The sequence below is a fragment of the Corvus moneduloides genome, chromosome 1, assembly GCF_009650955.1.
Source record: "Corvus moneduloides isolate bCorMon1 chromosome 1, bCorMon1.pri, whole genome shotgun sequence".
Classification (NCBI taxonomy): domain Eukaryota; kingdom Metazoa; phylum Chordata; class Aves; order Passeriformes; family Corvidae; genus Corvus; species Corvus moneduloides.
The window spans coordinates 9,974,830-9,998,361 of record NC_045476.1 but is presented as its reverse complement, the minus strand read 5'-3'; the positions used below and the strand labels follow the sequence as shown (position 1 = coordinate 9,998,361).

Here is a 23,532-nt window from a genome sequence, read left to right as displayed (position 1 = left end):
TGCCAGCTCCCCTTGAGTCAGGAACAAGGTTCCTGGGAGTTCAGGCCCAGCTCCCCACGCACAGCCCCGGTCTCGCTTGGTACAAGTACTAACAGCAGCCTCATGCCTGCCCACCCCAGGATGTGAGGACAACTGGCCAAAATCAACACAGATACTTTCAATGAGGTTTTTTTAAATACATTTATTAACCAATGTTAACACATTAAATGACTCTATATATTGCTAGTCAGAGCAGCTTACAAAATGCCAGAATGCATCATAAACTGGACAGCCACAATGAATAATTACAATGTGCATAGTGGCTAAGCTCAACACTTTATTATAGCTTTATGATTTGCAGAAAAATTAATTTTAAATCATGATTCCTAAAACAATCAATTGTAATTTTACCTAAAACTTATACAAAACCAGGCCACAATCTTTTTTTTTTTGTTTTGTTTTTTTTCTTTAAAACACACAGTTTTCACGCTGTAGTAACTTGGAAATGTGCAACCGTGTCAACAGAGACAAAAAAGCCAAAGTAACACGAATCTTACTTTCATGCAGCTATCAGTTAAATATTACATATTCTGGAATGATTTTACACCAAAAATATTTTCACAATAACTTGCTTTCATAGGGGTGGATCGAAGTTTTGGAACTTGTAAAGTAATCAAACAAGATTGATTTTTAGTTGTGAAGTGTTTTACAGTCACAACACAGAGGCGACAAAAGTTAATTACACATTTATCAGGCAATAATGTAGCTGTGGTAATACAAGTTACCATCTACTTACTATTTTTTCCAATCAACTTACCACTTAATTTCTGCAACATATTGGGCATTATTTGGCGGTATATAGTCAATTAACTTATATCACCACTGTAAGTAAAAAAGGTCAGGATTTCAGTGGTAGTTCACAGAAGTCTTAGTTATATTTTTGTCTTTACAATGACCCTGACAAATCCTAGAGAAAACTTTTTAAAAGGCTTTCCTCCTGATTCTTCAGCTTCCATCGTTCCATCATGTAATTGCTTTCAATAAATATCAAAGATCTAAATAAATATTTACAAATTATTCCTCTAACTTCTCAAAAAATAGCTGGATGATTAATGGGCATATGACTCAGTCTAAGACCAATCTTTGAAAAAAACTAAAATGTGGAGACACTTTAAAAGAAAAGCTATTTAAGTAAGCTTTACATCTATTTAAAAAATTGTCTCTGAACATGGATGCAATTCATATATCTATATATAAAACAAACAAAAAGAAAATCATTTTTCAACTATCGATCCATTCCTATTGGTAATGCTTCTTAATCCAGACATTCCGCAAAATACAGACTTTTTACAAATCACGGCATCTTTAATACAAGAAAATTAACATGCATTATTCTTCATTCTGAGTACAGTGATGGAGCTCATTATTAGGCAATGACCCATTACTACAAACATAACGGCTTCTGTGAAACTTAAGTGCTTTTTCTCCTTTTATTATCAAGTTATGATGGACCAGGTGACACCAGATAAGAGGTGGTCAAATGATGTTGAATTGGGGAGGCTGAAGGGGGGCGCAAAAAAGTAATTTGTATGCCTCCAAATTCCGAGTAGGAATAAAGGTAGTTGGGTTTTTTTGTTTGTTTGTTTTTGTTTGGGTTTTTTTTGGCTTTTCTTATTCTTGTTACAAGCACTCATGTTAGAACAAAAATGAAATGTGCAAACTTCAAAATTTAAATATTCATTTTTCTCTAAGATCCAGCTCAGTAAAAGATTACCCCAGTTCCCTGTGATTTTAAACTACAAGATCAAAGCTAATATTTGTTATAAAAGTTATATATTGAAAAGAAATAATGAAAATAAAACACAGTTGGGAAATATTTAAGAAAAAATACGCAGGACTAGCACCTGCTGTGTCAACCCTGTTCCCTAAATTCAATCATGTACCCACTGGTATAACCAATAGATAATGCCTTTAAACAGTAAAATTAAGCTGAACAAAACCAGCTCAACAAGGTTAAGAAATAAATGTTACATCAAGGTAGTATGCTTTGTTTTTCTGAAACAGTTCTGTACTTTTTACATTCAGATCTAGTTTTTAAATGTTCCTTTTGTTAAACTTGCATCATTTTTTTGTTTTTAGATCTGCTGTTTTTAAAGATTAAAATATCTGTAAAACCTAAAAATGTCTTAAAATTTGCTGAAAATGCAACAAATCCTCTAGTTTAAAATTATTTGCAGTAACCTGCTCCCACAGATGTTCAATTTATTCTGCCGACAAAATTTTGGAGGAGCATTTTTAACAGAAGACTGAAACTACTGTGCAAAATTTCTTTTACCAAAAGTGTTTAAAGGCTGGTGCAAAATGGGAAGCAAATTCTAAACAATTTTGGCTTTTCTTGGAAACAAAAACCGCTGTGTCTGAGAATAGCAATCATCGGGGTGCTGCTCTAGGGGAGGAGTAACTCTTTCATCTTTTCCTGCGGCAGGTACGTTTGTGTTCGGCATGCCAGTGCTCCTGCTGACACTTGATGGAGCAGTAGGAAGTGTTCCAGCAGCAGTGGTACATGGCCTCCTCTTCACAGTTGTAGCACTGGGGAGAACAAACGAGATGGGATTATCCCCCTGGCAGGATCCCTCCTCACCAGCTCACCAGCGTTCCCCCAGCCCTGCACACACCAGCATGTGAGGGCATTTTTCACACATGCTGAGTGAAGCAGCAATCTTCAGCACATCCGCACAATGCCTTCCTATTTTCCACAGTCTGGATTACTGCTTTTCAAAAAATCATCTCTTGCTTAAGAAAACTCATGTCTCAGAATGGTGGACTGACGTTTTTCAGCCACATAGCCCAGGAACCTCTTTTACCCTACATTTGTGTAATAACACCCTGATCTACGTCTTAAAAGGCTACAATAAATCAGCAGGAGCTGCTGGCGTGAGCAGGCTCTACACAGGCTGGAAAAATTGGTGTTTCTGAGGCTTCTTTGTAAGCCTGACCTGTCTGGAGGTTGCTGGGGAAGATCCTTTCGGTCTAGAAAATCTCAAAAGTCACAACAATAACATCCCAGGAGTGAAGAATTATTGGTTTGTTATAGCCCATCTGGGGTCAGCCTGCAAGGAGGCTGCTGTCACTGGGGTTTGCTGACTGCCAGGCAGCACTGCCACCTCCTGAAGGGAAAACCTTGTGCTACTTCAGTGCTACTGAGCAGATCAAGAAAGTGTTTTTACCTCCAAGTCTTACATAAAACCAAGAAGGCCTGTTGTACACAGATTGGCTGCCTGGGCTTGTGTCCTTTGTTGTGCCTGCCAGGACTGCACAAAACTCCTCAAAGAAAGATGCTGCACAGCCCGTGATTTATGCAGACTTACTTGGTTCTGGGGAAAGCTGCAGCAAAGACGATTGCTACCTTGGAACACACAGAAGGCCCACAGCTTTCTGGTAGCTGGAAGAGCTACTTGGAAAATAGCCCTTTGGCTTCTGAGGAACTAAGAAAGGGAATGCAACGTGCTGGTTAGCACTATGGGTGGCCATCAAGGAGGTACAGCACCCACACAGGCAGTGTGTGTGCCCTGTCTTCAGGTGGGTTTATGCCCCTTGAGGGAATGCTGCAAAAGCATTAACTGTCATTTTGACAAAATTCTATAAAGCAAGGTGGCATTGCTATGAAAGGTACCATTTATACTTCTGCATCTTGGAGAGCCAGCTTCTAACAACATCAGATTTGTCTTTCGGAATTTGGTCTGCTCAAAATCAGAAAGTATCTTTAGGAATCCAGTCTGAAATGCTTATTGTGTGATGGGGAACAGGGGGAGGGATACCACACAGTCTGTGCAGGCTGCTATCAAACCACAGAATAACACACAATTTACTTTTTATGTTCTGTCTAGCTACAGCTTTGCTAATAAAACAGGGAATTACAAAAAAACCAAACCCAACTGCCTCAAAAGAAAAACCACAACAACCCCCACTACTGAAAGACAGGTCCAAGAAAGCCAACATTTACATTGGCTAAACTGATACCCATTTATTTACATCAGCAATAAAGGGACTGCCCTAGCTGTGTGAGAAGGGAACCTCTCCATTTTCCTTTCATAATTTAGCTCCTGAGAAGTTTATTTGTAAAAATGTCTGCAAACAAGTGTCCTCTCAAGAGCTGTTTTCCTGGTTTTTCATGTTGCTGGCGGCCCACAAGCCTGTGGGAGCCATTAGGATCATCTGCTGGAAAGATGCAGGGAACAGCTGTGTCTCTCCATTATGTACAGCATGGGCCTCAGCCCAGAGACCAAATTCACATCTGCTGGCTTGGAGAGATCAAAAAATGCTACGACAGGAGAGGACAACTGATCTGTGGATCCTGCACTTCCCTTTACATATGCTGGCCATAAGTGTGGGATGTAAATCTCCACTTAGAAAAGGAAAATAGTGTCATCTGTGCTGGTACCAGCACATGTGGCACTGAAGGCAAAATGCCAGCTAGCCTCAGGCATCCTCTTTTCTTTTCCTCTTTCTAAACATTATCAATCACTCGGGGTTTTGTTTTAGACAGTGCACATCACAGACAATGCTCATTCACTTAAAGACCACCTGTTGCAAGTTAAAATAAATATATGTGTAAATAAATTTGAAAGAGAAAAAAGTTAAAAGCTATCTATAGAAATGACCTATGCACCAATTTAAATAAGGCTTATACACAAATAAAAGAACTTGGAGAAACTAAAACAGAAACATTAAGACCAGCACTCCAGCCTGCACCCTGGAGGCCATCGAGCTGCATAATCTCATTATTGTTATTCCTGTCTTTACATTTCTTCCTTTTGTTTGCTATTTACTTGAGGTATCTGTATAAAACCCAAATTTTCTGGAGGTGTAAAAATGAAATTGGGCTAAGCCAAGGGTATTGTGACCAGCTAGAGAAAGAGGAACTGTTATTCTTTAACTATGCATTAGTCTCCTGAGGGCTGGAAGCACATCTTCTCATGTCCCTGTATACCATCAGCAAAATTATCCCTTCATCCCAACTGGACTTTTTTTTAGGTATGAGAAAAAGACAAATATAGTGCGAATAATAGCAGCTGTATTCCCAAGCCTAGACATCAGCATTACACAAAACCAGAGGTCTCTGCTCCTAATTAAAAAGCAAAGCCACCAAAACTCATTTAGTATGTGAGTTAATTACATGAGATTTTGGTAAGGAGGTATCATTATAATAGCAGCATACAAGTGCAGTACTACACACCAGGGACTGTCATTAGTATCACTGAAGGAAGAATCACTGGGGAGTTGTGTAATTGGACCAAGTCCAGCTGCCTGGGGCTGTGTGTTGGCAGGCAGATCCATCAGCTTGAATGCAGAGGTGTTTATCCTGACCCTCCCTCCCTCTCCTGCCACATGCAAACCAGCTGCCTGCATGATGCCTTCATTTAGGGCGGTGATTGACGGATAGTTCGAGGCCACAGAAATAGGCAAGACTGTCAAACACTCTATCTTTTGATTGTTTTGCTCAGTAGAGAGGCTTTATGCCCTTGTTAATAAACTCAGTGATGTGGTATCAGGGCATTCTCTGATTAGTCTGAAGGATATGTAAAGGCACATTGGAGCAGATAAAAGTAAGTCCAGTCAGTCTCTTTAGAAAATTCTGCCTTCAAAACCACCAAAAAGCAGCTAGAGCTAAGAGTCCAGTCTCACAATCAAGTTATTGTGCCTGAGTTACTGCATGTCAGTGGAATGGTGACAATGGTTCACATGTGTGCTCTTCACTTGTGACAACAGAGCTAATTTGACATATTCTGTAGTGGGCAAAGGCAATTCCATTTCCCTCTCCAGTGCGACAGGTGAGCACATGCACACAGGCACCAGCAGCTGGTGACACACTGAACACAGTAACTTGATCAAGTCAGAGTCATAAATAACTTCTCTGGTCAGCAGAGACAGGTAGACAGGGAGGAATCCTCTTATTTACAGAGACCCAAGCATTGCAGCATCATAACACCCACAGTAAAATCTCTGTGAGGAACAGAAATAAAGACTCTACAGGAGTTCTGGCATGTGAAGTAATTCTTCTCTTTCCAAAAACCAACTGTGATAGTCAGCAACTGACTGTCTCGCCCGAGTATTTTTTCCACTCTTCTCCAGAGCAGAGTTTTCCCTGCAGGGACCATCGTTTCATGTAAGCACAGGGACTAATGAGGCTGAGCAGCAGCAAAACAGCCCTTCATAGCAGAAGGCAAATGGGGCTGCAGGGGGCTGGCAGGACTGGCTGTCCCTTGGCTTGTGCCATCTCCTGGAGGCTCCCACTCCTTCCCAGCCCCACCAGTGCTACAATCCTGTGCCCACCCCTCTGTGTGTTACAGACAGCTGTCACAGTGCTGTGTGACTTCCTGAGCAATGGCTTTCACTCCCCTGTTCTGTGAAAATTAGCATAGAAATAGCGGAGTCTGTGTGTGTGCCAGGTCCCGGCTCCTGAGCAGAGTGGTTTCCACCTGCACTCTGCTCCTGGAAAGCAGCACAATTTATGGTGCTTGCAGTGTTTGGCTAGGTGGTGTACAGTCATGCGGGAGAACACACTTCCAGCCTGAGAAAACATGAGCCACAATCCAAATAAAACCAGGGAAAAGTTTGTGGCATGTAATAGAACACTAAGTTAGATGTGTATTTTCATGTTTCTAAAGGGCAGAGCAACATGGTTTTTGTAGTCGATGCTGAAGATTTGCACTGAAGATCTGAGCGAGGGAGAGGAATACATTTCAGAATGTCATGTCTTAAATACAAAAGAATATAAAAGAGCTGTAGAAAAAGCAAGGAGAGGAAAAGGCCAAAAGGATATCACTAATAGCCTTATTAGCAGGGGAATACAAATTGATGCAGCCATATATTGTACCCTCTGAGGCCTCAAGATCAAAGGAACGTGAACATAATGCAAAACATGTCTTCTATGGAGTAAAACTGCATATAGAAAAAAATATTTTTGATACTAAGATCTGATTGGACTCTAGAAGATGTTGCTGTTAACACTAACAAATTAAGGTGGAAAGTAATCAGAATATCAAGTTGAAATCTGGAGAAAATTTGAAACAGTAATATGAAGGAGAAAGCCTTAATACTGGAAGAGCAGTGGAAGAGCAGTGCAGTTAAAAACAAGGAAGAAATCCCCTTCAACTGGCCTGAAGGATGCATTATACATTTGCACTTACTGGTGATAAATTTTGGACACTTACCCACTGCTTCTTCTTGGTCTGGGAAATCAGTTGTTTGTGCTGGCCTGCTAGTTTCTTAATTTCTTCTAAAAATTCTTCTTTGCACTTCTCCTTTACCTGCTTACATTTTCTGTCCATCTCTCCTTGTGCGTTGGCCACAGCTTTATTTACAGCCTGCCTTTTCTCTTCTTCCATCTCTGTACGCAGCTGCCAAAGACAAGTCAGCAAAACAAGTCAGGGGACAGCTATTGGAATTGAAAGTGTCTTATTTAAACCTCTACTCTTTAAACCTCTATTACTGATACAGGTGGAGGTCACCTAATTGGAGATTTCTCCTATTTAGGAAATAAAAATTTCTCAGTTAGAACAAAATTAGATTTTATCAAATAAAAATGTCACTGTATTTCTACTCTGCTAGGCATCTACAATAAGCTAAGTAAGTTCTATGCATATTTGCTCAATGATCAGTTTACAAATTTATGAATTTCTCTTAAAAAAAGATTTTGTTTCTTCCAAATCTACAACTGCATATAAATCTATAGCAAGTGCACAATGGGAAATACAAAATTGAACATCCCTGAGTTCATTAAGAGGTACCTTTAAGTATTCATTGTCAGTGAGGTTCCTTTGCCCTTGCTCAGGTATCTAAACCTTTGGTGTCTTAATCCTACAGGATTAACACTTGAACTCCCTAGGTTCATTTCACAGTCCTTCATGCAGAAGGAAATTAATCTTATTTTAAGACAGGTACTTAAGAGAGGTCAGACAAATCATCCTCCAAATTGTCCTGCTCTCTCCAGCCAAAGGTGACCAGGTCAAGTTTAAGACATTGAATTTTAAACAGGTTATTATTAGATAAGAAAATTCAAACAAATTTCAGTGACCCTATTTGATCTTTAGGTTAGAAGATTGACAAAAGAAGAATTATTTATGACTAGCAGTTAAACAATGACATTGTTTAGAATCACACTTGACAATGGAGAGAAAGGCTTTGGAAACAGATACTCATGAATGAACAATTAGTTTCAGTTTTGGATCACAAACTGATTTCAGTGGACAAGAATCAAAAAAAGTCAAGAGTTTTCTGTTTAAAGTAGGCTTGTTGGTATAGAAATGGTCTAAAAAAGCAATAATGGAGAGTATTTTTATGTAGTCTCTTTGGAAAAGGTTTTTTATTCATTTTGGTAAGAGCAGTTGTTAAAAAAATAGAAAAGAATGTGAAAAAATCCCCAAAATCCCTTCTCAACCCTCAAGTGTAGGTGCTGTTCAACAAGTGTTACCTTTTCCACTGCCTCTCGCACAACTCTCTCAGTTTCTCTTTTGTGATCAGCTTTCATCCTGTCCTTGAAATCGTTAAAGATTTTGGTGTATTTGTCATGGCACATGTTCTGACACACTCCATCATTACTGGTCTGGGTGCTCCGATGCAGCATTTTTGGAGAAGAGGCACTTAACTTCTTGGTCTGAGTTGAGACTGAAACTTTTTCAATGGGCTGAGGCATTGTGGGAATTTCCTGGCTTGAACTTACTGCTTCAGTTTCAGGTTCTGGCTCCTGCAGAGAAAGAACAAACTTGTAAATCAGATATCAAAATAGAAAAAGTCAACCTGTTAACTGTTCAGTTCCCCCTGAAGGAAAAATGTTACATGAATAATATCAGTGTAATTAATGTGAAAGGTGTCTGTTGAAGACCTGTAGTGCTAATGGGATGTGGGATCCCTGTGGAAAACCAGCTTGAGAGTGGGTAGGCTCTTGGGTCAGGCTTTTCTGACTTCAGCCTGGAGCCCTCCAAAAGGAAGCACACCAATGGCCTCAGGATGCCACACTCCCCAGCCTCACCTCCCCAAAAGTATGACAAACCTCAGAGGCTATGCTGACCCCTTGGGATTACTAGAGATCTGCTAGAGATACTTTTCCCCACAATATTCTGCCTAAAGAGACTGTAGTTGCATAGCCAAGGCTCCTGAATTGTTTTGGCAAACTCTGGGCTTCCCCTGGCCCAGCAGGCTCCACTGGAGTCTGTAATATTCCACTGATTCCATAGAACTGCTGCAAAGATTGATTAGTACTTCAAAGGTCCTTTGAAGATGAAAGGCTAATGAGAGTCTACGTCTTGCTTCCAATAATATAGAACTAGACTTGGATGACCACAGAAGCTCTATATAATTACACAATTATCAAGAAAGAAGTCACAGTTACTGTAGTGTACTGTACTGAATTTAGCTGCCTGTGCTATTACCCTGTATCACCAATTGCTCCTGCTCTTTAGAACAGATCGAAGTTACACTCCTGGAATCACTTATTGCTATTTGAAGTGTCTCAAGACACAAACAATAATTTTTTTTTTTCAAGTGAGATGTTTGAATGCTCATTTTACAGTGCAGAGACAAAGCCTTGCTCAGGACTAGACTTTGTGCCTGTCTGTGTGATGAAGCATTGCTCACACCATTCAAAAGCCTGACTGTGTATTCCCTTTTGCAATCAATTACTCTCTAAGAGGTCACTGTGATTGACTTCTGGATCACTGATCAGAGCTAAGAAGGCAAATGTTAAGACATAAATATATGAAGCAAATTACAGCATTCGCTTGACAGAAAACACAATAAGAATGGTGAGACATCCTCCTGTAATCTTCCTATCTTGCACTCAAACACAGTTTGTGCCCCAGGGAGCACAGACTGTGTCACTGCCTCCATCAACAAAGCTGCCTCCTACGGGGTCAGGTACAAGGGGGGGGCAGGTGCCCAGGAATTACGAGTGGCCACATCTGTGTTCCAGCCACCACAGGGAGCTCTGGTGCTACCGTACCTGCACCCTCCTCTGCAATGGCACCCCGAGTCCTCTTGCAAGGAATGGACCTATATGCAAATTTTTCTTAGCATTACTCCTGCAGCTGGAACAAAGCCAGGAAAAAGTCCTTCACGGTTCGGAACAGATTTACGGCTCTCTCTCTAAGTGCCCCCTTGTGTACACGCGCAATAACGCAGCCCTTGGTTCCCTGATCCTGGCGTGTGCAAGCGGGATAAACAGAGAAGCCCCATAGACAAAGTGGATACGGTAGTTCATAAACTTTACAGTCTGGATTGCACTTACTAATTTCTGCTGTTTATGGACTTACTGATAGCCTGAATTTGTTATTAAAAAAGAAATGTTGTAAGCTGACTTCCTTTATTCACAATACAGAATGTTCCCATGATGACACACATTACTTACGTGTGGGAGGCACAATTACATTTGTTAGCAAGGAGGACCAAGTGTGGGGCTGGAACTTCCAAGACTAATGTAAAATCAGTAAAAGGTGACTGAAACTGAAGGTGTGTCTATTAAAATTTCAGACTTTTTGTACTTGTTATCTCTACAAACACAATCATTTAGGTCACTCACTTCTTTTTTGAGTTCCATACTCTGGTTACGTCGTCCTTTCTTTGCTCTTGGTTCCTGAGTAACCTTCAGCTGTGAACATTAAGAAAAGCATATTGAATCAATCCAAAAACCAGTTCATGTAAGCGGCTTTCATTGTAACATGACCAATGTGCCCTTTATTTGTGATTATTTGCAATTTTTAAGGTATCAAATAGAAAGTTTAATTAAATGTTCTTAAATGAGAAGTGTACACATTAGACTTTCTATGTTATCACTGATGACTATGAATGCACAAAGGAACAAAATTAATGAACAAGTTCTAATATTTAATATGCATTTGCTAAAATATTCTTAACCATTCCTTTCTTCATTTCACACACAAGCTCAAACACTCGTTTTCTGAGATATTCTGGTATCAGTGACCCATACTTAGAAATCAGATCTTGTTTGATGCCAGAAAACAGCAGTGATTGTAAAGCAAATGTAAGTATGTAAATATGGTAAGAACATCCAGACTGGATTATAACTGGAGGGGTATGGAACTTAATGCTTTAGAGTAAAAGTCACTCTCACAATAGAAACAAGGATGAGATCTAAGTTGATGGTAATTATCTTACGGTGCTTGTAGAGAAGTTCTTACGCCTGCTTTTGAAGCATGCAGTACTAGCTAGTGTTAGTAACAGGATACTGCAGACTACAGCAGAACAGTGAGTTTGATGGCTACTCTTGTGTTCCTTTATCTGGGAAACCAGTAAAACAGGTATAAGCATTTGCCAAGTGAAGGATGAACAGATGGCATCGAAGAGAAAATACATAAACAGACACTTCAGACCCTGTGACTGACACTTCTGAAAAAAATGTGAAAATACCACTGTTATCTTTTATTTGTGACCATTTTCCTGTTTTACCACAGGCTGTTGAATGACTGCACACAAGACTTTAAACAAAGGGGCTACAAAGGGTTAGCTAAGCAAACTAGGCTTAAAAACCCTAAAACCACTTTGATAAGGAACAACCTCCCACTACAACATACAGTTTTATAAACTTTTAATTTTTTAGTTCCAAATTGGGTGATAGACCTGTTTGACAAAAGGACAAAGGAAGAGAGTCAAAATACACCGATTTTTTTTTTAATACAGACTTAGAGAAAGGATAGTGGTTTTAAATGAGAAAAGATGCTGCCAGGGAAAGGGCTGCCAAAAATACAGAGAAGCGTCCTGCAAACTATGAAAACCTTACTGCCAAGTCACTAGTAGTGAATATACAATACCCTCTTGGACGATGAATGACTAGTAAAGATCAGCTATGATAAGGGAATTTCCACATGGAAATACAAGGTTTTGGATCTTGGCTGTTTGTTCCCTTTGTTACAAACAATGCAATTTTTCTTGTTTTGCAGAATTATTTTTAATGACTTTAATCTTGCTGGTCACATGGTCCCCAAGTGCAACGTTTGCACCTAACTTTAGTTGGACCTGCTGAAAATGTCACAGCTGGTGTTACTCATGGATCTGAAAGCAGGACAGAGTCCAAAGTGAACATACTCCAGCTGTGAAAAGGCTGAGCAGCTACAGGGCTGGCCCTTGACAGGGCTCCAAGAAGGCAGTGTTGCAGTCCATCTGATATCTGTGACATTTGACTTGACCATTCCTATTTAACTTTAGAAATCTTGATCTGTCTCATCAAGGTGCTGTTAAGTGACAAACACTTTGAAACTTCCCAAAGGTCATCCAAGAAACTGAGGAAAGAGGAAAATCTGTATTCTTGCTATTACTGAGCTACAAAACAGAGAGACAATAAGCCTTTGAACCCTCTTGTCATCACAAACCTGCAGACAGCGCACAAGGCTAATTTAATAGCACATTAATCAAAAATATATCATCTTCGTACTCTTTAATGAATGGCCCTGATTGCTAATATTGTAGCAGCACTCACTTGCTCATTGCTAGTGGAAGAGATACTCGACTCTGCCTCCTCTTCCCCTTTGTCCTCATTCTTTGATTTCCAGAATCTCCCCTCACGAAGAAAACGCTGGTGCAGTTCCAGCTCATCACAGGCCTTCTTCCATCCCATACTGCGTTTCACGTGCAGCCGGTGGATGTTAACTGTGATATCTTGAATGTTTTCAGAGGGGATCCAGGCCCTTTTGAATACACAGTACAGACAGGTTCAGAAACATTAAATAATACAGGTGAAGGATCCTGACCTGAGAAACTGACTTCAAAAGCAGTTTTTCACAATGGCCGATCACTGACAATTCCTTTTTACTTTGATTTCTTTTTTTAAACTCAACACACTCGAAAAAAAATGGACTGCATACTGTTAGACATTTTTGTTATTATAAATACTTGTTAGCTGTGGGTGCTATGGCTAAAAGTCTCCCTCATTTTTGATGAGCCACAAACCTTCCCCAGTACCATCTCTTACCTGCTCTCTTGCTAAATGCCCTGAGTCAGACACAGAAACAGTTTTGATCGGAGGTTCGTATGCTAATCCAATTTAGCTCTTGACCTCCTTGCTAAAACTGTCAAGGAATGTACCAACTCATCACCTGGAATAGAGACATTTTGCAGCCTGGGCCCCTGTCTATCAGGACTGAACTTTTGTGGGGACTGTCATGTTTCTTTGGACTGAATTCATGCCAGTGACTTGGTTCCAAAGTTACTTTGTCCTCTTAAATATGTTCCGAGAGTCCTCAGAGAGTAAGATGGGCAGGTCTTGACATTTTGAAAGTTATACCAAGCACCAAGCTTGAACATTGAAGATATAGGGTCAGTGCCATGCACACCTGCCTAACAGATTAAATAATCAACAAATTATATGTTTGTGAACAGATTCTTTATTCTTGCAATATAAATTTAATTTCAGTGAAGACAAAGAAACAATGCCAATTTACACCAGCCAAGAATTTGGCCTTTTGTCCAAGTCCAGCACAGCAATGGCACTCTAGTTAAACATCCTTTGCCTTTTGTATAGCACACATTTAAGAAGTTGCAAGCACCTCATCCCACAGGTGCCAGGTTACTTTATTAAGTAGTTTTAAACTGTGTGAACTCAAAGCAAAAGATTACTAAAGAAATAAACTGCATTTGTAAACACATTCAAGGTAAAAACCTTTCTGTGACTGAGGCACCAGTAAAGATCCTTTGCTCACTTTATGACTATTAGAAAGTCTTGGTAGTTCATATAACATGTGAAAAGATGTTATATACTGTGAAAGTTACACTGAAAGCAATTTAAATAAACAGTCTCCTAAAACACTGTTACGGAATTGTCTAGGCCCTTTTGGGGTGCACCAAAATATACCACCTCCCAACAACCATGAATTACTTTGGAAATGTTTCCTGTCCTCACATTATAGGCACATAAATGAAACATTAAAAAAAACCCAAACAACAGTACATCCACTGTAACACTGCTACAAACTTCCTCAAATGGTGAACAACCAACTGGAGAGAGAACCAAAAGCTGATCTCTAAGAGTTAAGTTTCCAATGTAAAGAGTGATTCACTGAAATTGCAAACTGGCTCCCAGCAGGAGGCCTGTCAATGTTCTAGCAGTGAGACACAAACATTTGTGATATATATCATGGTACTAAACCACAAAATTGCAGTGCCTCAGCTCAAATGAGAAACTGCACAAAGTCAATACTGCTGGTAGAAGGAGAACATTTCTGCCAATTTTCACCTTGGCCTGGATTATCAGGCTGCCACCCATGTGAAGCTGGGCAAGTGAAGCTGAAGTTCACTTACTGTCTTTAATTAAAATGGCATTAAGGAACATCCTTCTGGCAACTGTGGAAAGAGAATCTCTGAGCCATTTGGACACTTCACATGTGTTAGACTGAACTTTAAATTTTCTGAAACCATTATGGGAAAGCATTCAGTATTTCTAATGCTGGCAACAAGCTGAGCCAGGATTTACAACATGATAGATGAGATAAATTCTTTAATATTGTTTGTAAAAAGCAGCACATGGAATTAATAAATTACCTTTGGTGGTGATGGCCAAAAAAGCGGACATCAACTTGATTGTCCTCTTTCTGCATGACTTTGGCTGGCCAAAACCCAAAGCCTTTCATTTTGGCCCAAACCAACTCATGATTAGGTATCTGGGAAAAAAGTTGGATTTATTAGTGGATATGAAATATTCTGCTGTAATACTATGCTAGTACCTTAAAAATATGGTTACTGTTTGTGTCTAGTGCTTTTTTCATTTTTATCTTCTTACAATACATTTCCTTGTTAGAGATATTGCTTGTATCAAAGTAAAAAAAACCCAAAACAACAAAGTCTGAAAAGGGTATAACTGTCTATTGAAAACAGAGATCTTAAGCAGACTAAAAATTAACATGTCTTTTTAGCTTCATTCAGGAGCAAAATTTTAGTTCTGTAAGCTCCTTATTTTCTTGTGAAACTGTTGTAACCGGCTGATACCCAAATTTTATAACCTATATTGTTACAGCTTTGAACTTCAATCAACACTTCACTTGTGCAAAATATCCAGGCTTACAGAGTCTTAACTATGCCTTTGAAACAAGCCCCCTGAAGTGGAATATTCAGTGCATTAATGACACCAAAACTGCAGGCTTTTATACAGAAAAGCAAACAAATAAAAATCTGTGTCAGCAACATACACAAGGATAGCAGAACCAATTGTCAGGTCGCGCATTTGACAAATAGAAACAGTTCTTGCAAAGCTGCAGTTCATCCAGCTGAAAAACAAAAGAAGGTAAATAAGCAAAAAAAATCCTATTTATGTGATTTCAGTAGCATCCCTCTCCCTTTAGCAGTAAAATTTTTCAGCCCTGCTTGGTAATTTGGTGGAGTTACTTCCGTCCATGCAAACTAAAGGTGTGAAACTGAGGTGGGATGTGAGAGGCTGAAAGACAACCTGAAGAAACATTCTTCATGTTTCAGAAAACCCAGGCAGAGGGAGAAGACTAATTGACATATTAATCATCTATTATAGATGAAATGCAAAGAATAGTTCTTAAAATTCATCAAATATTTAAAGTACATTGTGAGAGAAGTAATTCAACTGTACAAAAGGAGAAAGTGTGCCAGCTCCTCAGCTGTATTTTTTGGTGTCCTCTGAATGTGGAGAAATGTTTTGATGCCAATTACAGAGTTTAGTAGGAATCTCACCTCAGGTTCAATTTGTATTAGTAAGTACAATTATTTCTAGTCCAAATATGTATTACCTGATTATTTTCAAAATTAAAATTTGAATATCAGTGTTTTTAAAATTACAATCTAGTTGCAAAAAAAAAAACCCCAGCAAAACCCCAACAACAACTACAACTGCAAAACCCAACCAACCAACAAAAAAAAACTGAAGAAAAAGAAAAAGGAATTCTCGATCAGCTGCTACAGAGTCAGGAAAAAATTTATAATTCAATTGCACACCTTTTTTTTTTTTGTAATATGAAGAATAATTTCTTAGATTCTGAAATGAAAATCAAGTATCTTAACTACATCTTGGTTACTTGGTAGTACTTACTTCATGGCAGGTGTCTTTGTAAAGCATCCTTGCTATATCAGCTTGTTCACTGTCCGCTATAAATTAAAAATAGATGGTATAAACAATCACAGTATGATCACAGTGCTCACAAAGATTTGCAGCTGTCATTGCTGTGACTTTCATGCTATAATTGTCGTGCTTAAGAAGACAAAACATAATTTAATCACTTGGACAGCCCTTCCATTTAAAATTTTCTAACATTCAGTTCAGTATTTGTTTTCTGTGTCACATTTATATTCAACAATACTGCTTTTACACCGAACAATACAAGCACACATCTGAGGAGGAGCAGCAGTAGGGAGACACAGTTGCTCTTAGTATGGATTCAGTCTCTTTCTCTGCTTATGTCTTAATGACACACGGCAGTTGTCCTAAAACATGGCCCTCTGCTCTCTGCTCTGAGTGATGCTTCACAGACTGTTTATCACTGAATCTCCCTTTACACCCATGTATTCCTCTCCTGCCATATTCACATCTTTCCCCACCAGCCACAGTGTGAATCTCCTGGGGCTGCAAACAGACTGGTGCCACCCTCCTCCCAGTCTCCCTGATGGGGAGGCCACGTCTGCAGGGGAGAGCCACATTCTTCCTGAAATGATGGCTCTGGAAAACAGGACCTGGCTACAGCTTCTGAGATGGTGGTGGTGTTTTTTGACTTCCAATCAGTCGCTCATTACCTTCCCAGTGCCTGTCAGCTTCTCCGATGGCTGTACCTTCACACTGCACCAGCAGCACACTTCTGGTGTGGATGCAGCTACATTTGCTGTCACAATATGGCAGATATTGCCCAAAAGTAAAAGAAATATGTCTATAGTACATGTTTCTGCTGACACAGCAGAGAAACCCTACCGTACCCTAGGACAACATATGTATATTGGCAAAAATCTGCAGTATAGACTGACTTAGGACTTTCTGAAGAAGGAACAGGATGGCAAAGGTGTAAATTCCCACTAAGAGGTTTAGCCAGGGAGGATGAAAATAGTTCTGTAGTAGGTGGGCCAGAAAAGACCCTTACGCACTTTGATTTTTAAAGGCTTTCAAATGACTTAATTAATACTTAAGACTATCTAATACCAAATTCAATCCTGAACTTGTGAGTTTCCTACAAATAAAGACGAATCAAACAAGGCAAGCAGTAAATGTAGTATTTTACCTCCATAGAAAATCACCGTGTTGTGTAGAAGAAGTTGAGCATCTGCTTTGAACTCCTCATAACTCCTGTACTTTCCTTCATTTACTTTCTACACAAAAGAAAACACAAGACTGTGAGAAAACTCTTAAAAGTGCTGTACCTGTTTATGCAGAGAAGCTTTCACAGAAATCTGCATTATGCAACACAGATCAGACACTGCCTTTCCTGCATACAAAAGGAATACTTACAACTCTTTGACATGGTTTGTTAGTACCAGAGCACTGGCTGAACTTTTTGCAATGGTTCCTTTATGCAACGCTCAGAAGTAAAATAGATTCTTTAATACTTCACCAAGTTTAAAAAAGATTTTCCTGGTTGTACCAAGCTGAATCTGGAGTAGCTTCAGCATAAGGTGTGGCCCAGAACATTTGTTCAAACTGAAATATGTTCCCTGAGGTGAACATTTTGTACCTTAAAATATCAGCTAGTTTCAAATCAATGTTGACTGCCTTTAAACGTCCAAGATCTTCGGTTGACAGTCAGTGCTTTCTGATGCAAGCTGATTGTCCCAGTCTTCCAAACTCATAACAAATGCCTACATGGAGCCATGCAATTCATTTTCCTAGTATGGCCTTTTGTCCGATAAGGAATGCAACATTTTCAGTTGTGCTCTCTCAAGAACATCTATGACAATTGCAATCATCAAACAAAACAACATCAGCTTATAGAATGCTATCAAGGCCAAAAGACCTTCTGTGGAAGCAGCAGAAGTTGACAGAGTGAAAGGAAGGCCTGACCTATTTTCAGGCCCAACCAGTGTTGCCAGCACTTCTAGACAGGCAGCAGTGCTGGTGTCCAAAACTGTCAGTGAAGCTATTGTTTATGCATGCATTTTAATAATAAAACAAAGGCTCTTCACATCTGTGGTTGTAAAGGGCAAGATATACCACAGCACTGCATAGCAATCCAGTTGCAGGAATGAGTAAAGATGAGTATGCTGTTCATTATGGTCATGTGCAGTTGATTTATATGAGTCATGATCAGACCTTTGGTTCAGAAAAAAGGGACAAAATATTTATTAGTACTTTATTTTTGGAACAATTAATGCAAAACAAATGTTTTGGGTGAGTCTGGTTTTTCATGATGAACAAAATGATTGGTTCTTTATGAATCATTTGGATGTTTATAAAGCTGACACCTACACAAGGGCATAATGACTGAAATTGGAATATGGTCAAGAACATTGGGCCAGAGATGCAAACATAGGCACTTGAGTCTCGTTGATTTAGTTAAACAGTACTTTCTCTAAGATTTTAGCTACCTGCAGCTCCTAGTAAAACTTTAGCACAAAAAAGAATTGAGGATATTCTGTGTCTGAAAACTAGGCACCACTCAAAATGGTTTTACTTGGTAACATATTTATGAGGAAAAGTTTGAAATGTTAAGCTTCCATATCCAATGCTGGATACAATACTGAAATACTCATCATAAAGAGAATTAAATAGGATTAGGACTTTTTAGACCTTCACTGTTAAAAGACACAAAACCAGTGTGTAATTTAGAAAGCAAGTCACTCTACCTCCTGTATAGTAGGAACATCAACAGCTGAGTGCACCAGCCTTCGATACATTGGGTGTTTGTTGTCCTTCCCTTTCTTGTTTAGATCTATAGCCTGAAAGGACCACGAGACAGTGTTTATTATTGCATTAAGAATCTGCTTAAAACACATAAAAGGAGATTAGAAAATGCAATAGTTTGGAATATTTCAGGTGGGGACTACATAAGGGCAAACTGGGGATCACAACCCATGAGATTACGTGTGTCTCAAACCTGAAAAATGTCCATGTCAGAGGAACCACAGGCCCATGGCATAACCTGCTCCTGTCAGGGCGATACTGATCCGAGCCATGGCGCCTGATAAGTGTATGTGGAAACACACACTGCTTGTGACACAAGAAATAAAACCCACCCTCTTGCAGCCCTCCTCCCTGCACAGTCACACTTGAGCAACCACAACGACCCTCCACAGTGCAGCACAACACTGAATAAACCTCCCTGTCTCACACTCACCCGCTCCTTCATACGAGACACTATGAATCGCAGGTATGTGCTCATCTCTTGTTTACTTGTGTTTTTCTTCTTGATACTCTGCCAAAGAAAAACAGGATCATATTATTATTTTAAACTTGACTTCAAAATCCAGCCAATAAACATTTTCTCTGCATTAACACTTAATTTGAAAAGGTAACTTTGAATCACATAAAACACTATTTCTTAGGGAAAATCTTTTCTGGGAAATTAGTAACACTAACACGCCACAACAACTATATGTGTTGCTTTGAATTATGTCTGGGCTGAGAACTTCAGCTACAGAAAAATCACAAGTTTTATTTCCACTGGTATCCATAATAATTTGTCAAAACCTCTCATAAAAAAAGTGCCTAATTAGAATAAAGCAATGAAGAAAGGCATTTTAGGGAGCAGCTTAAAATTTATTTAATGGTCTTTTCATTAGCAAGCCATTAATAATTTTAGTAAAATAAAAAATAATTTTTAAAATAATATCCTGTACCATCTAAAAATTATGTGCTTACTAAGCAAAATGACACCACCTGAGAGGAAGTCTAATTGGCTCTAGCCAGTAGAAACTCAGAGCACTTTTTACTGCTCAAGAAACATAGCAGTTTGGGATTTTTGTGGTTCTTCCTTAATAAAATTTAATCTGGATTCTGGAACACAGATGACTACTTTTTAGCAGTTCAAGATCCAGAGTTTTTGCCTCTCATCTTAGACTAGTATAGAGACTTAACCCCACCCTTCGAAGTATAATCAGGCTAGTGAGAAGCCCTGCATACAGAAAACGTGCTGCTAGAGAGAAGGTGTCTCTCTGCAAATGCCCAATGTGCTCTTACAAAGCAGCCTTTCTAATTCCGGCTCACAGCAGCTGTGCACAGTTCTGCATGGCCTTACAACAGCTGGCTGAAGAGTGCTACCTCCTCCCTGCTTTTACCTACAGTAGCTTTCCAAAACAAAATCATGGTGAAACAACAGCATGGGTTCCAGGTTTATTATCCTGAAGTGTTTCTAATTGCCCACATCTCTTGCAAGACATTCACTCCTCCTCCCACCTCCTTGTGCACTGACTGCCAAGATGAGTCTCCCCTTCTCATGCCCCATTTCAGCACTTGTGTGCAACCTGTGTGGACCAAACTGGCTGTTACATCCTCAAAATCTCATGGTCTTTAGCAAGGTCCACAAAATTGTGCAGATGATGGTTGCTTAGCAAACACAAGAAAAAAACGAATGCATGTTCCAGTAGGTAACTCAAAGAAGTATGAGCCTTAAAAATTATCAGTCACTAGAAGTGTGCTATTTTTCATTGAATTAATTGTATGTGACTCTGAACATAGGGAGCACACAGAGTACAGAGCAACTGCTTTTACAAATTTACTTGGCAAGGGTAAAATTACACATCAGTGCAAAAAAAGCTGATAGGATTTGATTGTGTCTCCCCTGTTTATATTCCTCCTGCAAGACACTGAGGAGACTGAAAATCACAGGCTGTTCCCCTGTGCTATAGCAAACTTGCAACCTGTACATCTCAGGATTGTACTTACTACCTCTTTCTTAAAACAAAACTGCACACAGCACTACCTGCAAAGCTGCTCATTTGATTGCTTAACAGCAATTAGAATCATTACAAACTGTGCTGAAATACCAGTTCAGTCACGAACCTACTCAGATTCTGCACTGTGCATAACAACACTATAGTTTTCTCCTGACTAGGAAAAACTCTCTGTTGTGGAAAGGGCCAGCCCCAGGTATTTCTAATACCTACAGTTCCTTTAAGCATTATTTTCATAATATTAATGGTTGCCTGATCTTCCTTCCAAACTCTGGACTGACAGAGAATTTTATCTTGCACTATATATCTGAATCACCTTCTGTATATTCATGTTTCACTCTGACTGCCGTGAGAACGTGCATTCTGCTGGAATTCAAATCACCTGTTCAGTTTCTCATAAACCAACATTGCTACTGCAAATGAAAACCCAAATGTGCATTAAATTATCTGCATTATGAAACGCTGCTGTCATTTTGTCATTTCAGGCACCGGAGTGCTGCGTGCTTGCTAATGACACAGCATTTTAAAAGACTGAAACTTATAAGGACATAATAAAACTCACTTGCACTGACTAGTCCTACACCTCTTTTTCTGACATGGCTCTGAATTTATCATCCTTTGAAAGTATTTCAGAATTCATGTGAACCATTTTTCATGCCCTGCTGGGCAAGACAGTTTGAAAGAGACTGTTGAGATAGATGGTTTACAGTCTTATCCTTCAGATCATAAGAAAAGATAGATAGCTAGCTTTGTATAGTTATTGATGTCAGCAATTAATATCATCTTAAGCACCAATGAAAATGATATAATTAACTTGCCAATTCTGGCAAACTTTGATTTTTTCACTTTTCTTTCAAATCCCTACACTGATTTATTTTAAGAAAAACTTGATCTCCATGTTCCTCTACTAAATTTTGAAAGGTAATAAATTTAGAGAATTGGAGCCTATGAGCCAGCAAAATGTCTTTTTATGGCACGGTTGCTCACCCTTTGTAGAAAGCAAGTTACATTTCAACCACTTCATTCACTTTTCAGCAATAATTAGCCATTTAGGAGGTAGCAATCACATTCTTCGGAAGTTATACTGCAAAATGTGTAATTTTTTAATAAAAAAACCCCTTCTTTGTATTTTGAAGACTTGTAGTGTTCTCAGACAAGTCAACCTAGAGCCACTTAAAGCAAGAAAATAGATAATACTAGCTGGGGACTATGATTTGCATAAAATCTATTTATATTGCTCTGACACAAGATAATATACCCACTTTCAAGTCCCTTTTTTGGCAGAGCACTATAGAAGCAAATATAAATGAAAATTAAGTTTTCATTTTTCTAATTTCCTACTTTCAGGAAACAAAAACAATGATAGTGGCAAGATCCACTATCTTTTCCCTGTCAGATCTACTAAGATACTCAACTGCAAACCTTGTTCAAGTTCAAGTTTCTTTCAAGGAGACTGCTGAGATTCAATCCAGTCCCCAAAATATCAGGATCCTTATACTTGTAGATAGCCTATTTGTGGGACAAATTATCTTAATATAAGACTGTACTAGGTCTGGCTAGGATGAAAGGAATTGTCTTCACAGCAGCTTGTATGGTGGTGTGGTTTAGATTTGTGCCCAAAACAGTGTTCATAACACATGGATGTTTTAGCTCTTGCTGAACAGTGTTTGCACAATGCAAAGGCCTTGGCAGTTTCTCACTCTGCCCCCACAGTGAATAGATTGGGGAGTACACAAGAGGTTGGGAGAAGACACAACAAGGCAGATGACCTGACTAACCAAAGAGATACTCCATGGCATATAACGTCATGCCCAACAACAGAAAGGAAGAGGAGGGCCTAGGGGGAATTTAACCATCTTTAGGTCAGGAACTGTCTGGGCATAGATCAGTCCATGGAGTGTGGGCAGTGATTGCCTTTGCACCACTTTTGTTTTGTTTTCTTTTTCAGCTGGGTGTTGAGGAGACATGAGAGAGCAGCCGTGTGGTGCTCAGCTGCCTGCTCAGCTTAACCTGCAACATGGACAACTCCTCTCATTGCTTTAGAGAAATCTGCAAACCTTCTGCTCTGAATCAAGGTAAAGTGAAAGGCTTGGTCAGGCCCAGTGTTTACACAGGGGATGTAGGAGTGAAGTAATAACCTTCACAATAGCAATCCTCATATAGAAGATTAATGAGATTTGGTAGGTGAAAGGCCAAGGCTGCAGCCCAACTCTCTTCTTGTGGGTGCAGGAAATACCTTGTATTTGCCTTATTCTCTGCAGCACATCTGTTTCTTCTGGTACCTGAAGGTTACATTGCTCTTTATATTCAATATTCCAGATTAATTATACTGCCGAACTCATAAAGAGGGTAGCAATATATTGCACAGCACAGGTGTGACTTATTTAGCAATTCTGACATGCTTATAGTGCAGAAATTCACTGCAAGACTTTACAAACCACATGAGGGTAGAGCAGCTAGGGGCACTTCCAAGAAACACTCCATCCTTCAGTAGCACCAGGGATGATGGAAGTGACAAACCTCAGCACTCTGAGTTAGCATGGAGCTCTCAACTCCCAGGGTGGCAGTGGCCACTGTGCTGCAGTTGCTGCAATCTTTCATTTGAAGAGAAAAAATAGGAAATCTCTAAGAAATGCAAGGTGTCAGTGCCAGCATTCTGTCTAGCTGTAACAATTTAAATTACATTTGCTCCCTTTAAAGAGGTTTCCATTTCCCTAT

The 23,532-nt window shown here is 39.4% G+C and overlaps 1 protein-coding gene across 3 annotated transcripts in view; it reads right to left on the bottom strand.

Annotated features, from left to right (window-relative positions):
* Positions 1-161: 161 nt before the first annotated feature.
* Positions 162-23,532, bottom strand: part of ZMYND11 (zinc finger MYND-type containing 11) — a 105,548-nt gene continuing 82,177 nt past the window's right edge. For all 3 annotated transcript variants that reach the window (XM_032099446.1, XM_032099454.1, XM_032099464.1), the window contains 11 exons: positions 19,260-19,337; positions 18,769-18,861; positions 17,211-17,298; positions 16,037-16,092; positions 15,171-15,248; positions 14,527-14,645; positions 12,470-12,677; positions 10,556-10,624; positions 8,453-8,725; positions 7,194-7,379; positions 162-2,568 (listed from right to left, as the gene is read on the bottom strand). In XM_032099446.1, the coding sequence (XP_031955337.1) occupies positions 2,446-2,568; positions 7,194-7,379; positions 8,453-8,725; positions 10,556-10,624; positions 12,470-12,677; positions 14,527-14,645; positions 15,171-15,248; positions 16,037-16,092; positions 17,211-17,298; positions 18,769-18,861; positions 19,260-19,337 (1,371 nt within the window). In that variant the 3' untranslated portion in view covers positions 162-2,445. The remainder of the gene's footprint in view (positions 2,569-7,193; positions 7,380-8,452; positions 8,726-10,555; positions 10,625-12,469; positions 12,678-14,526; positions 14,646-15,170; positions 15,249-16,036; positions 16,093-17,210; positions 17,299-18,768; positions 18,862-19,259; positions 19,338-23,532) is intronic.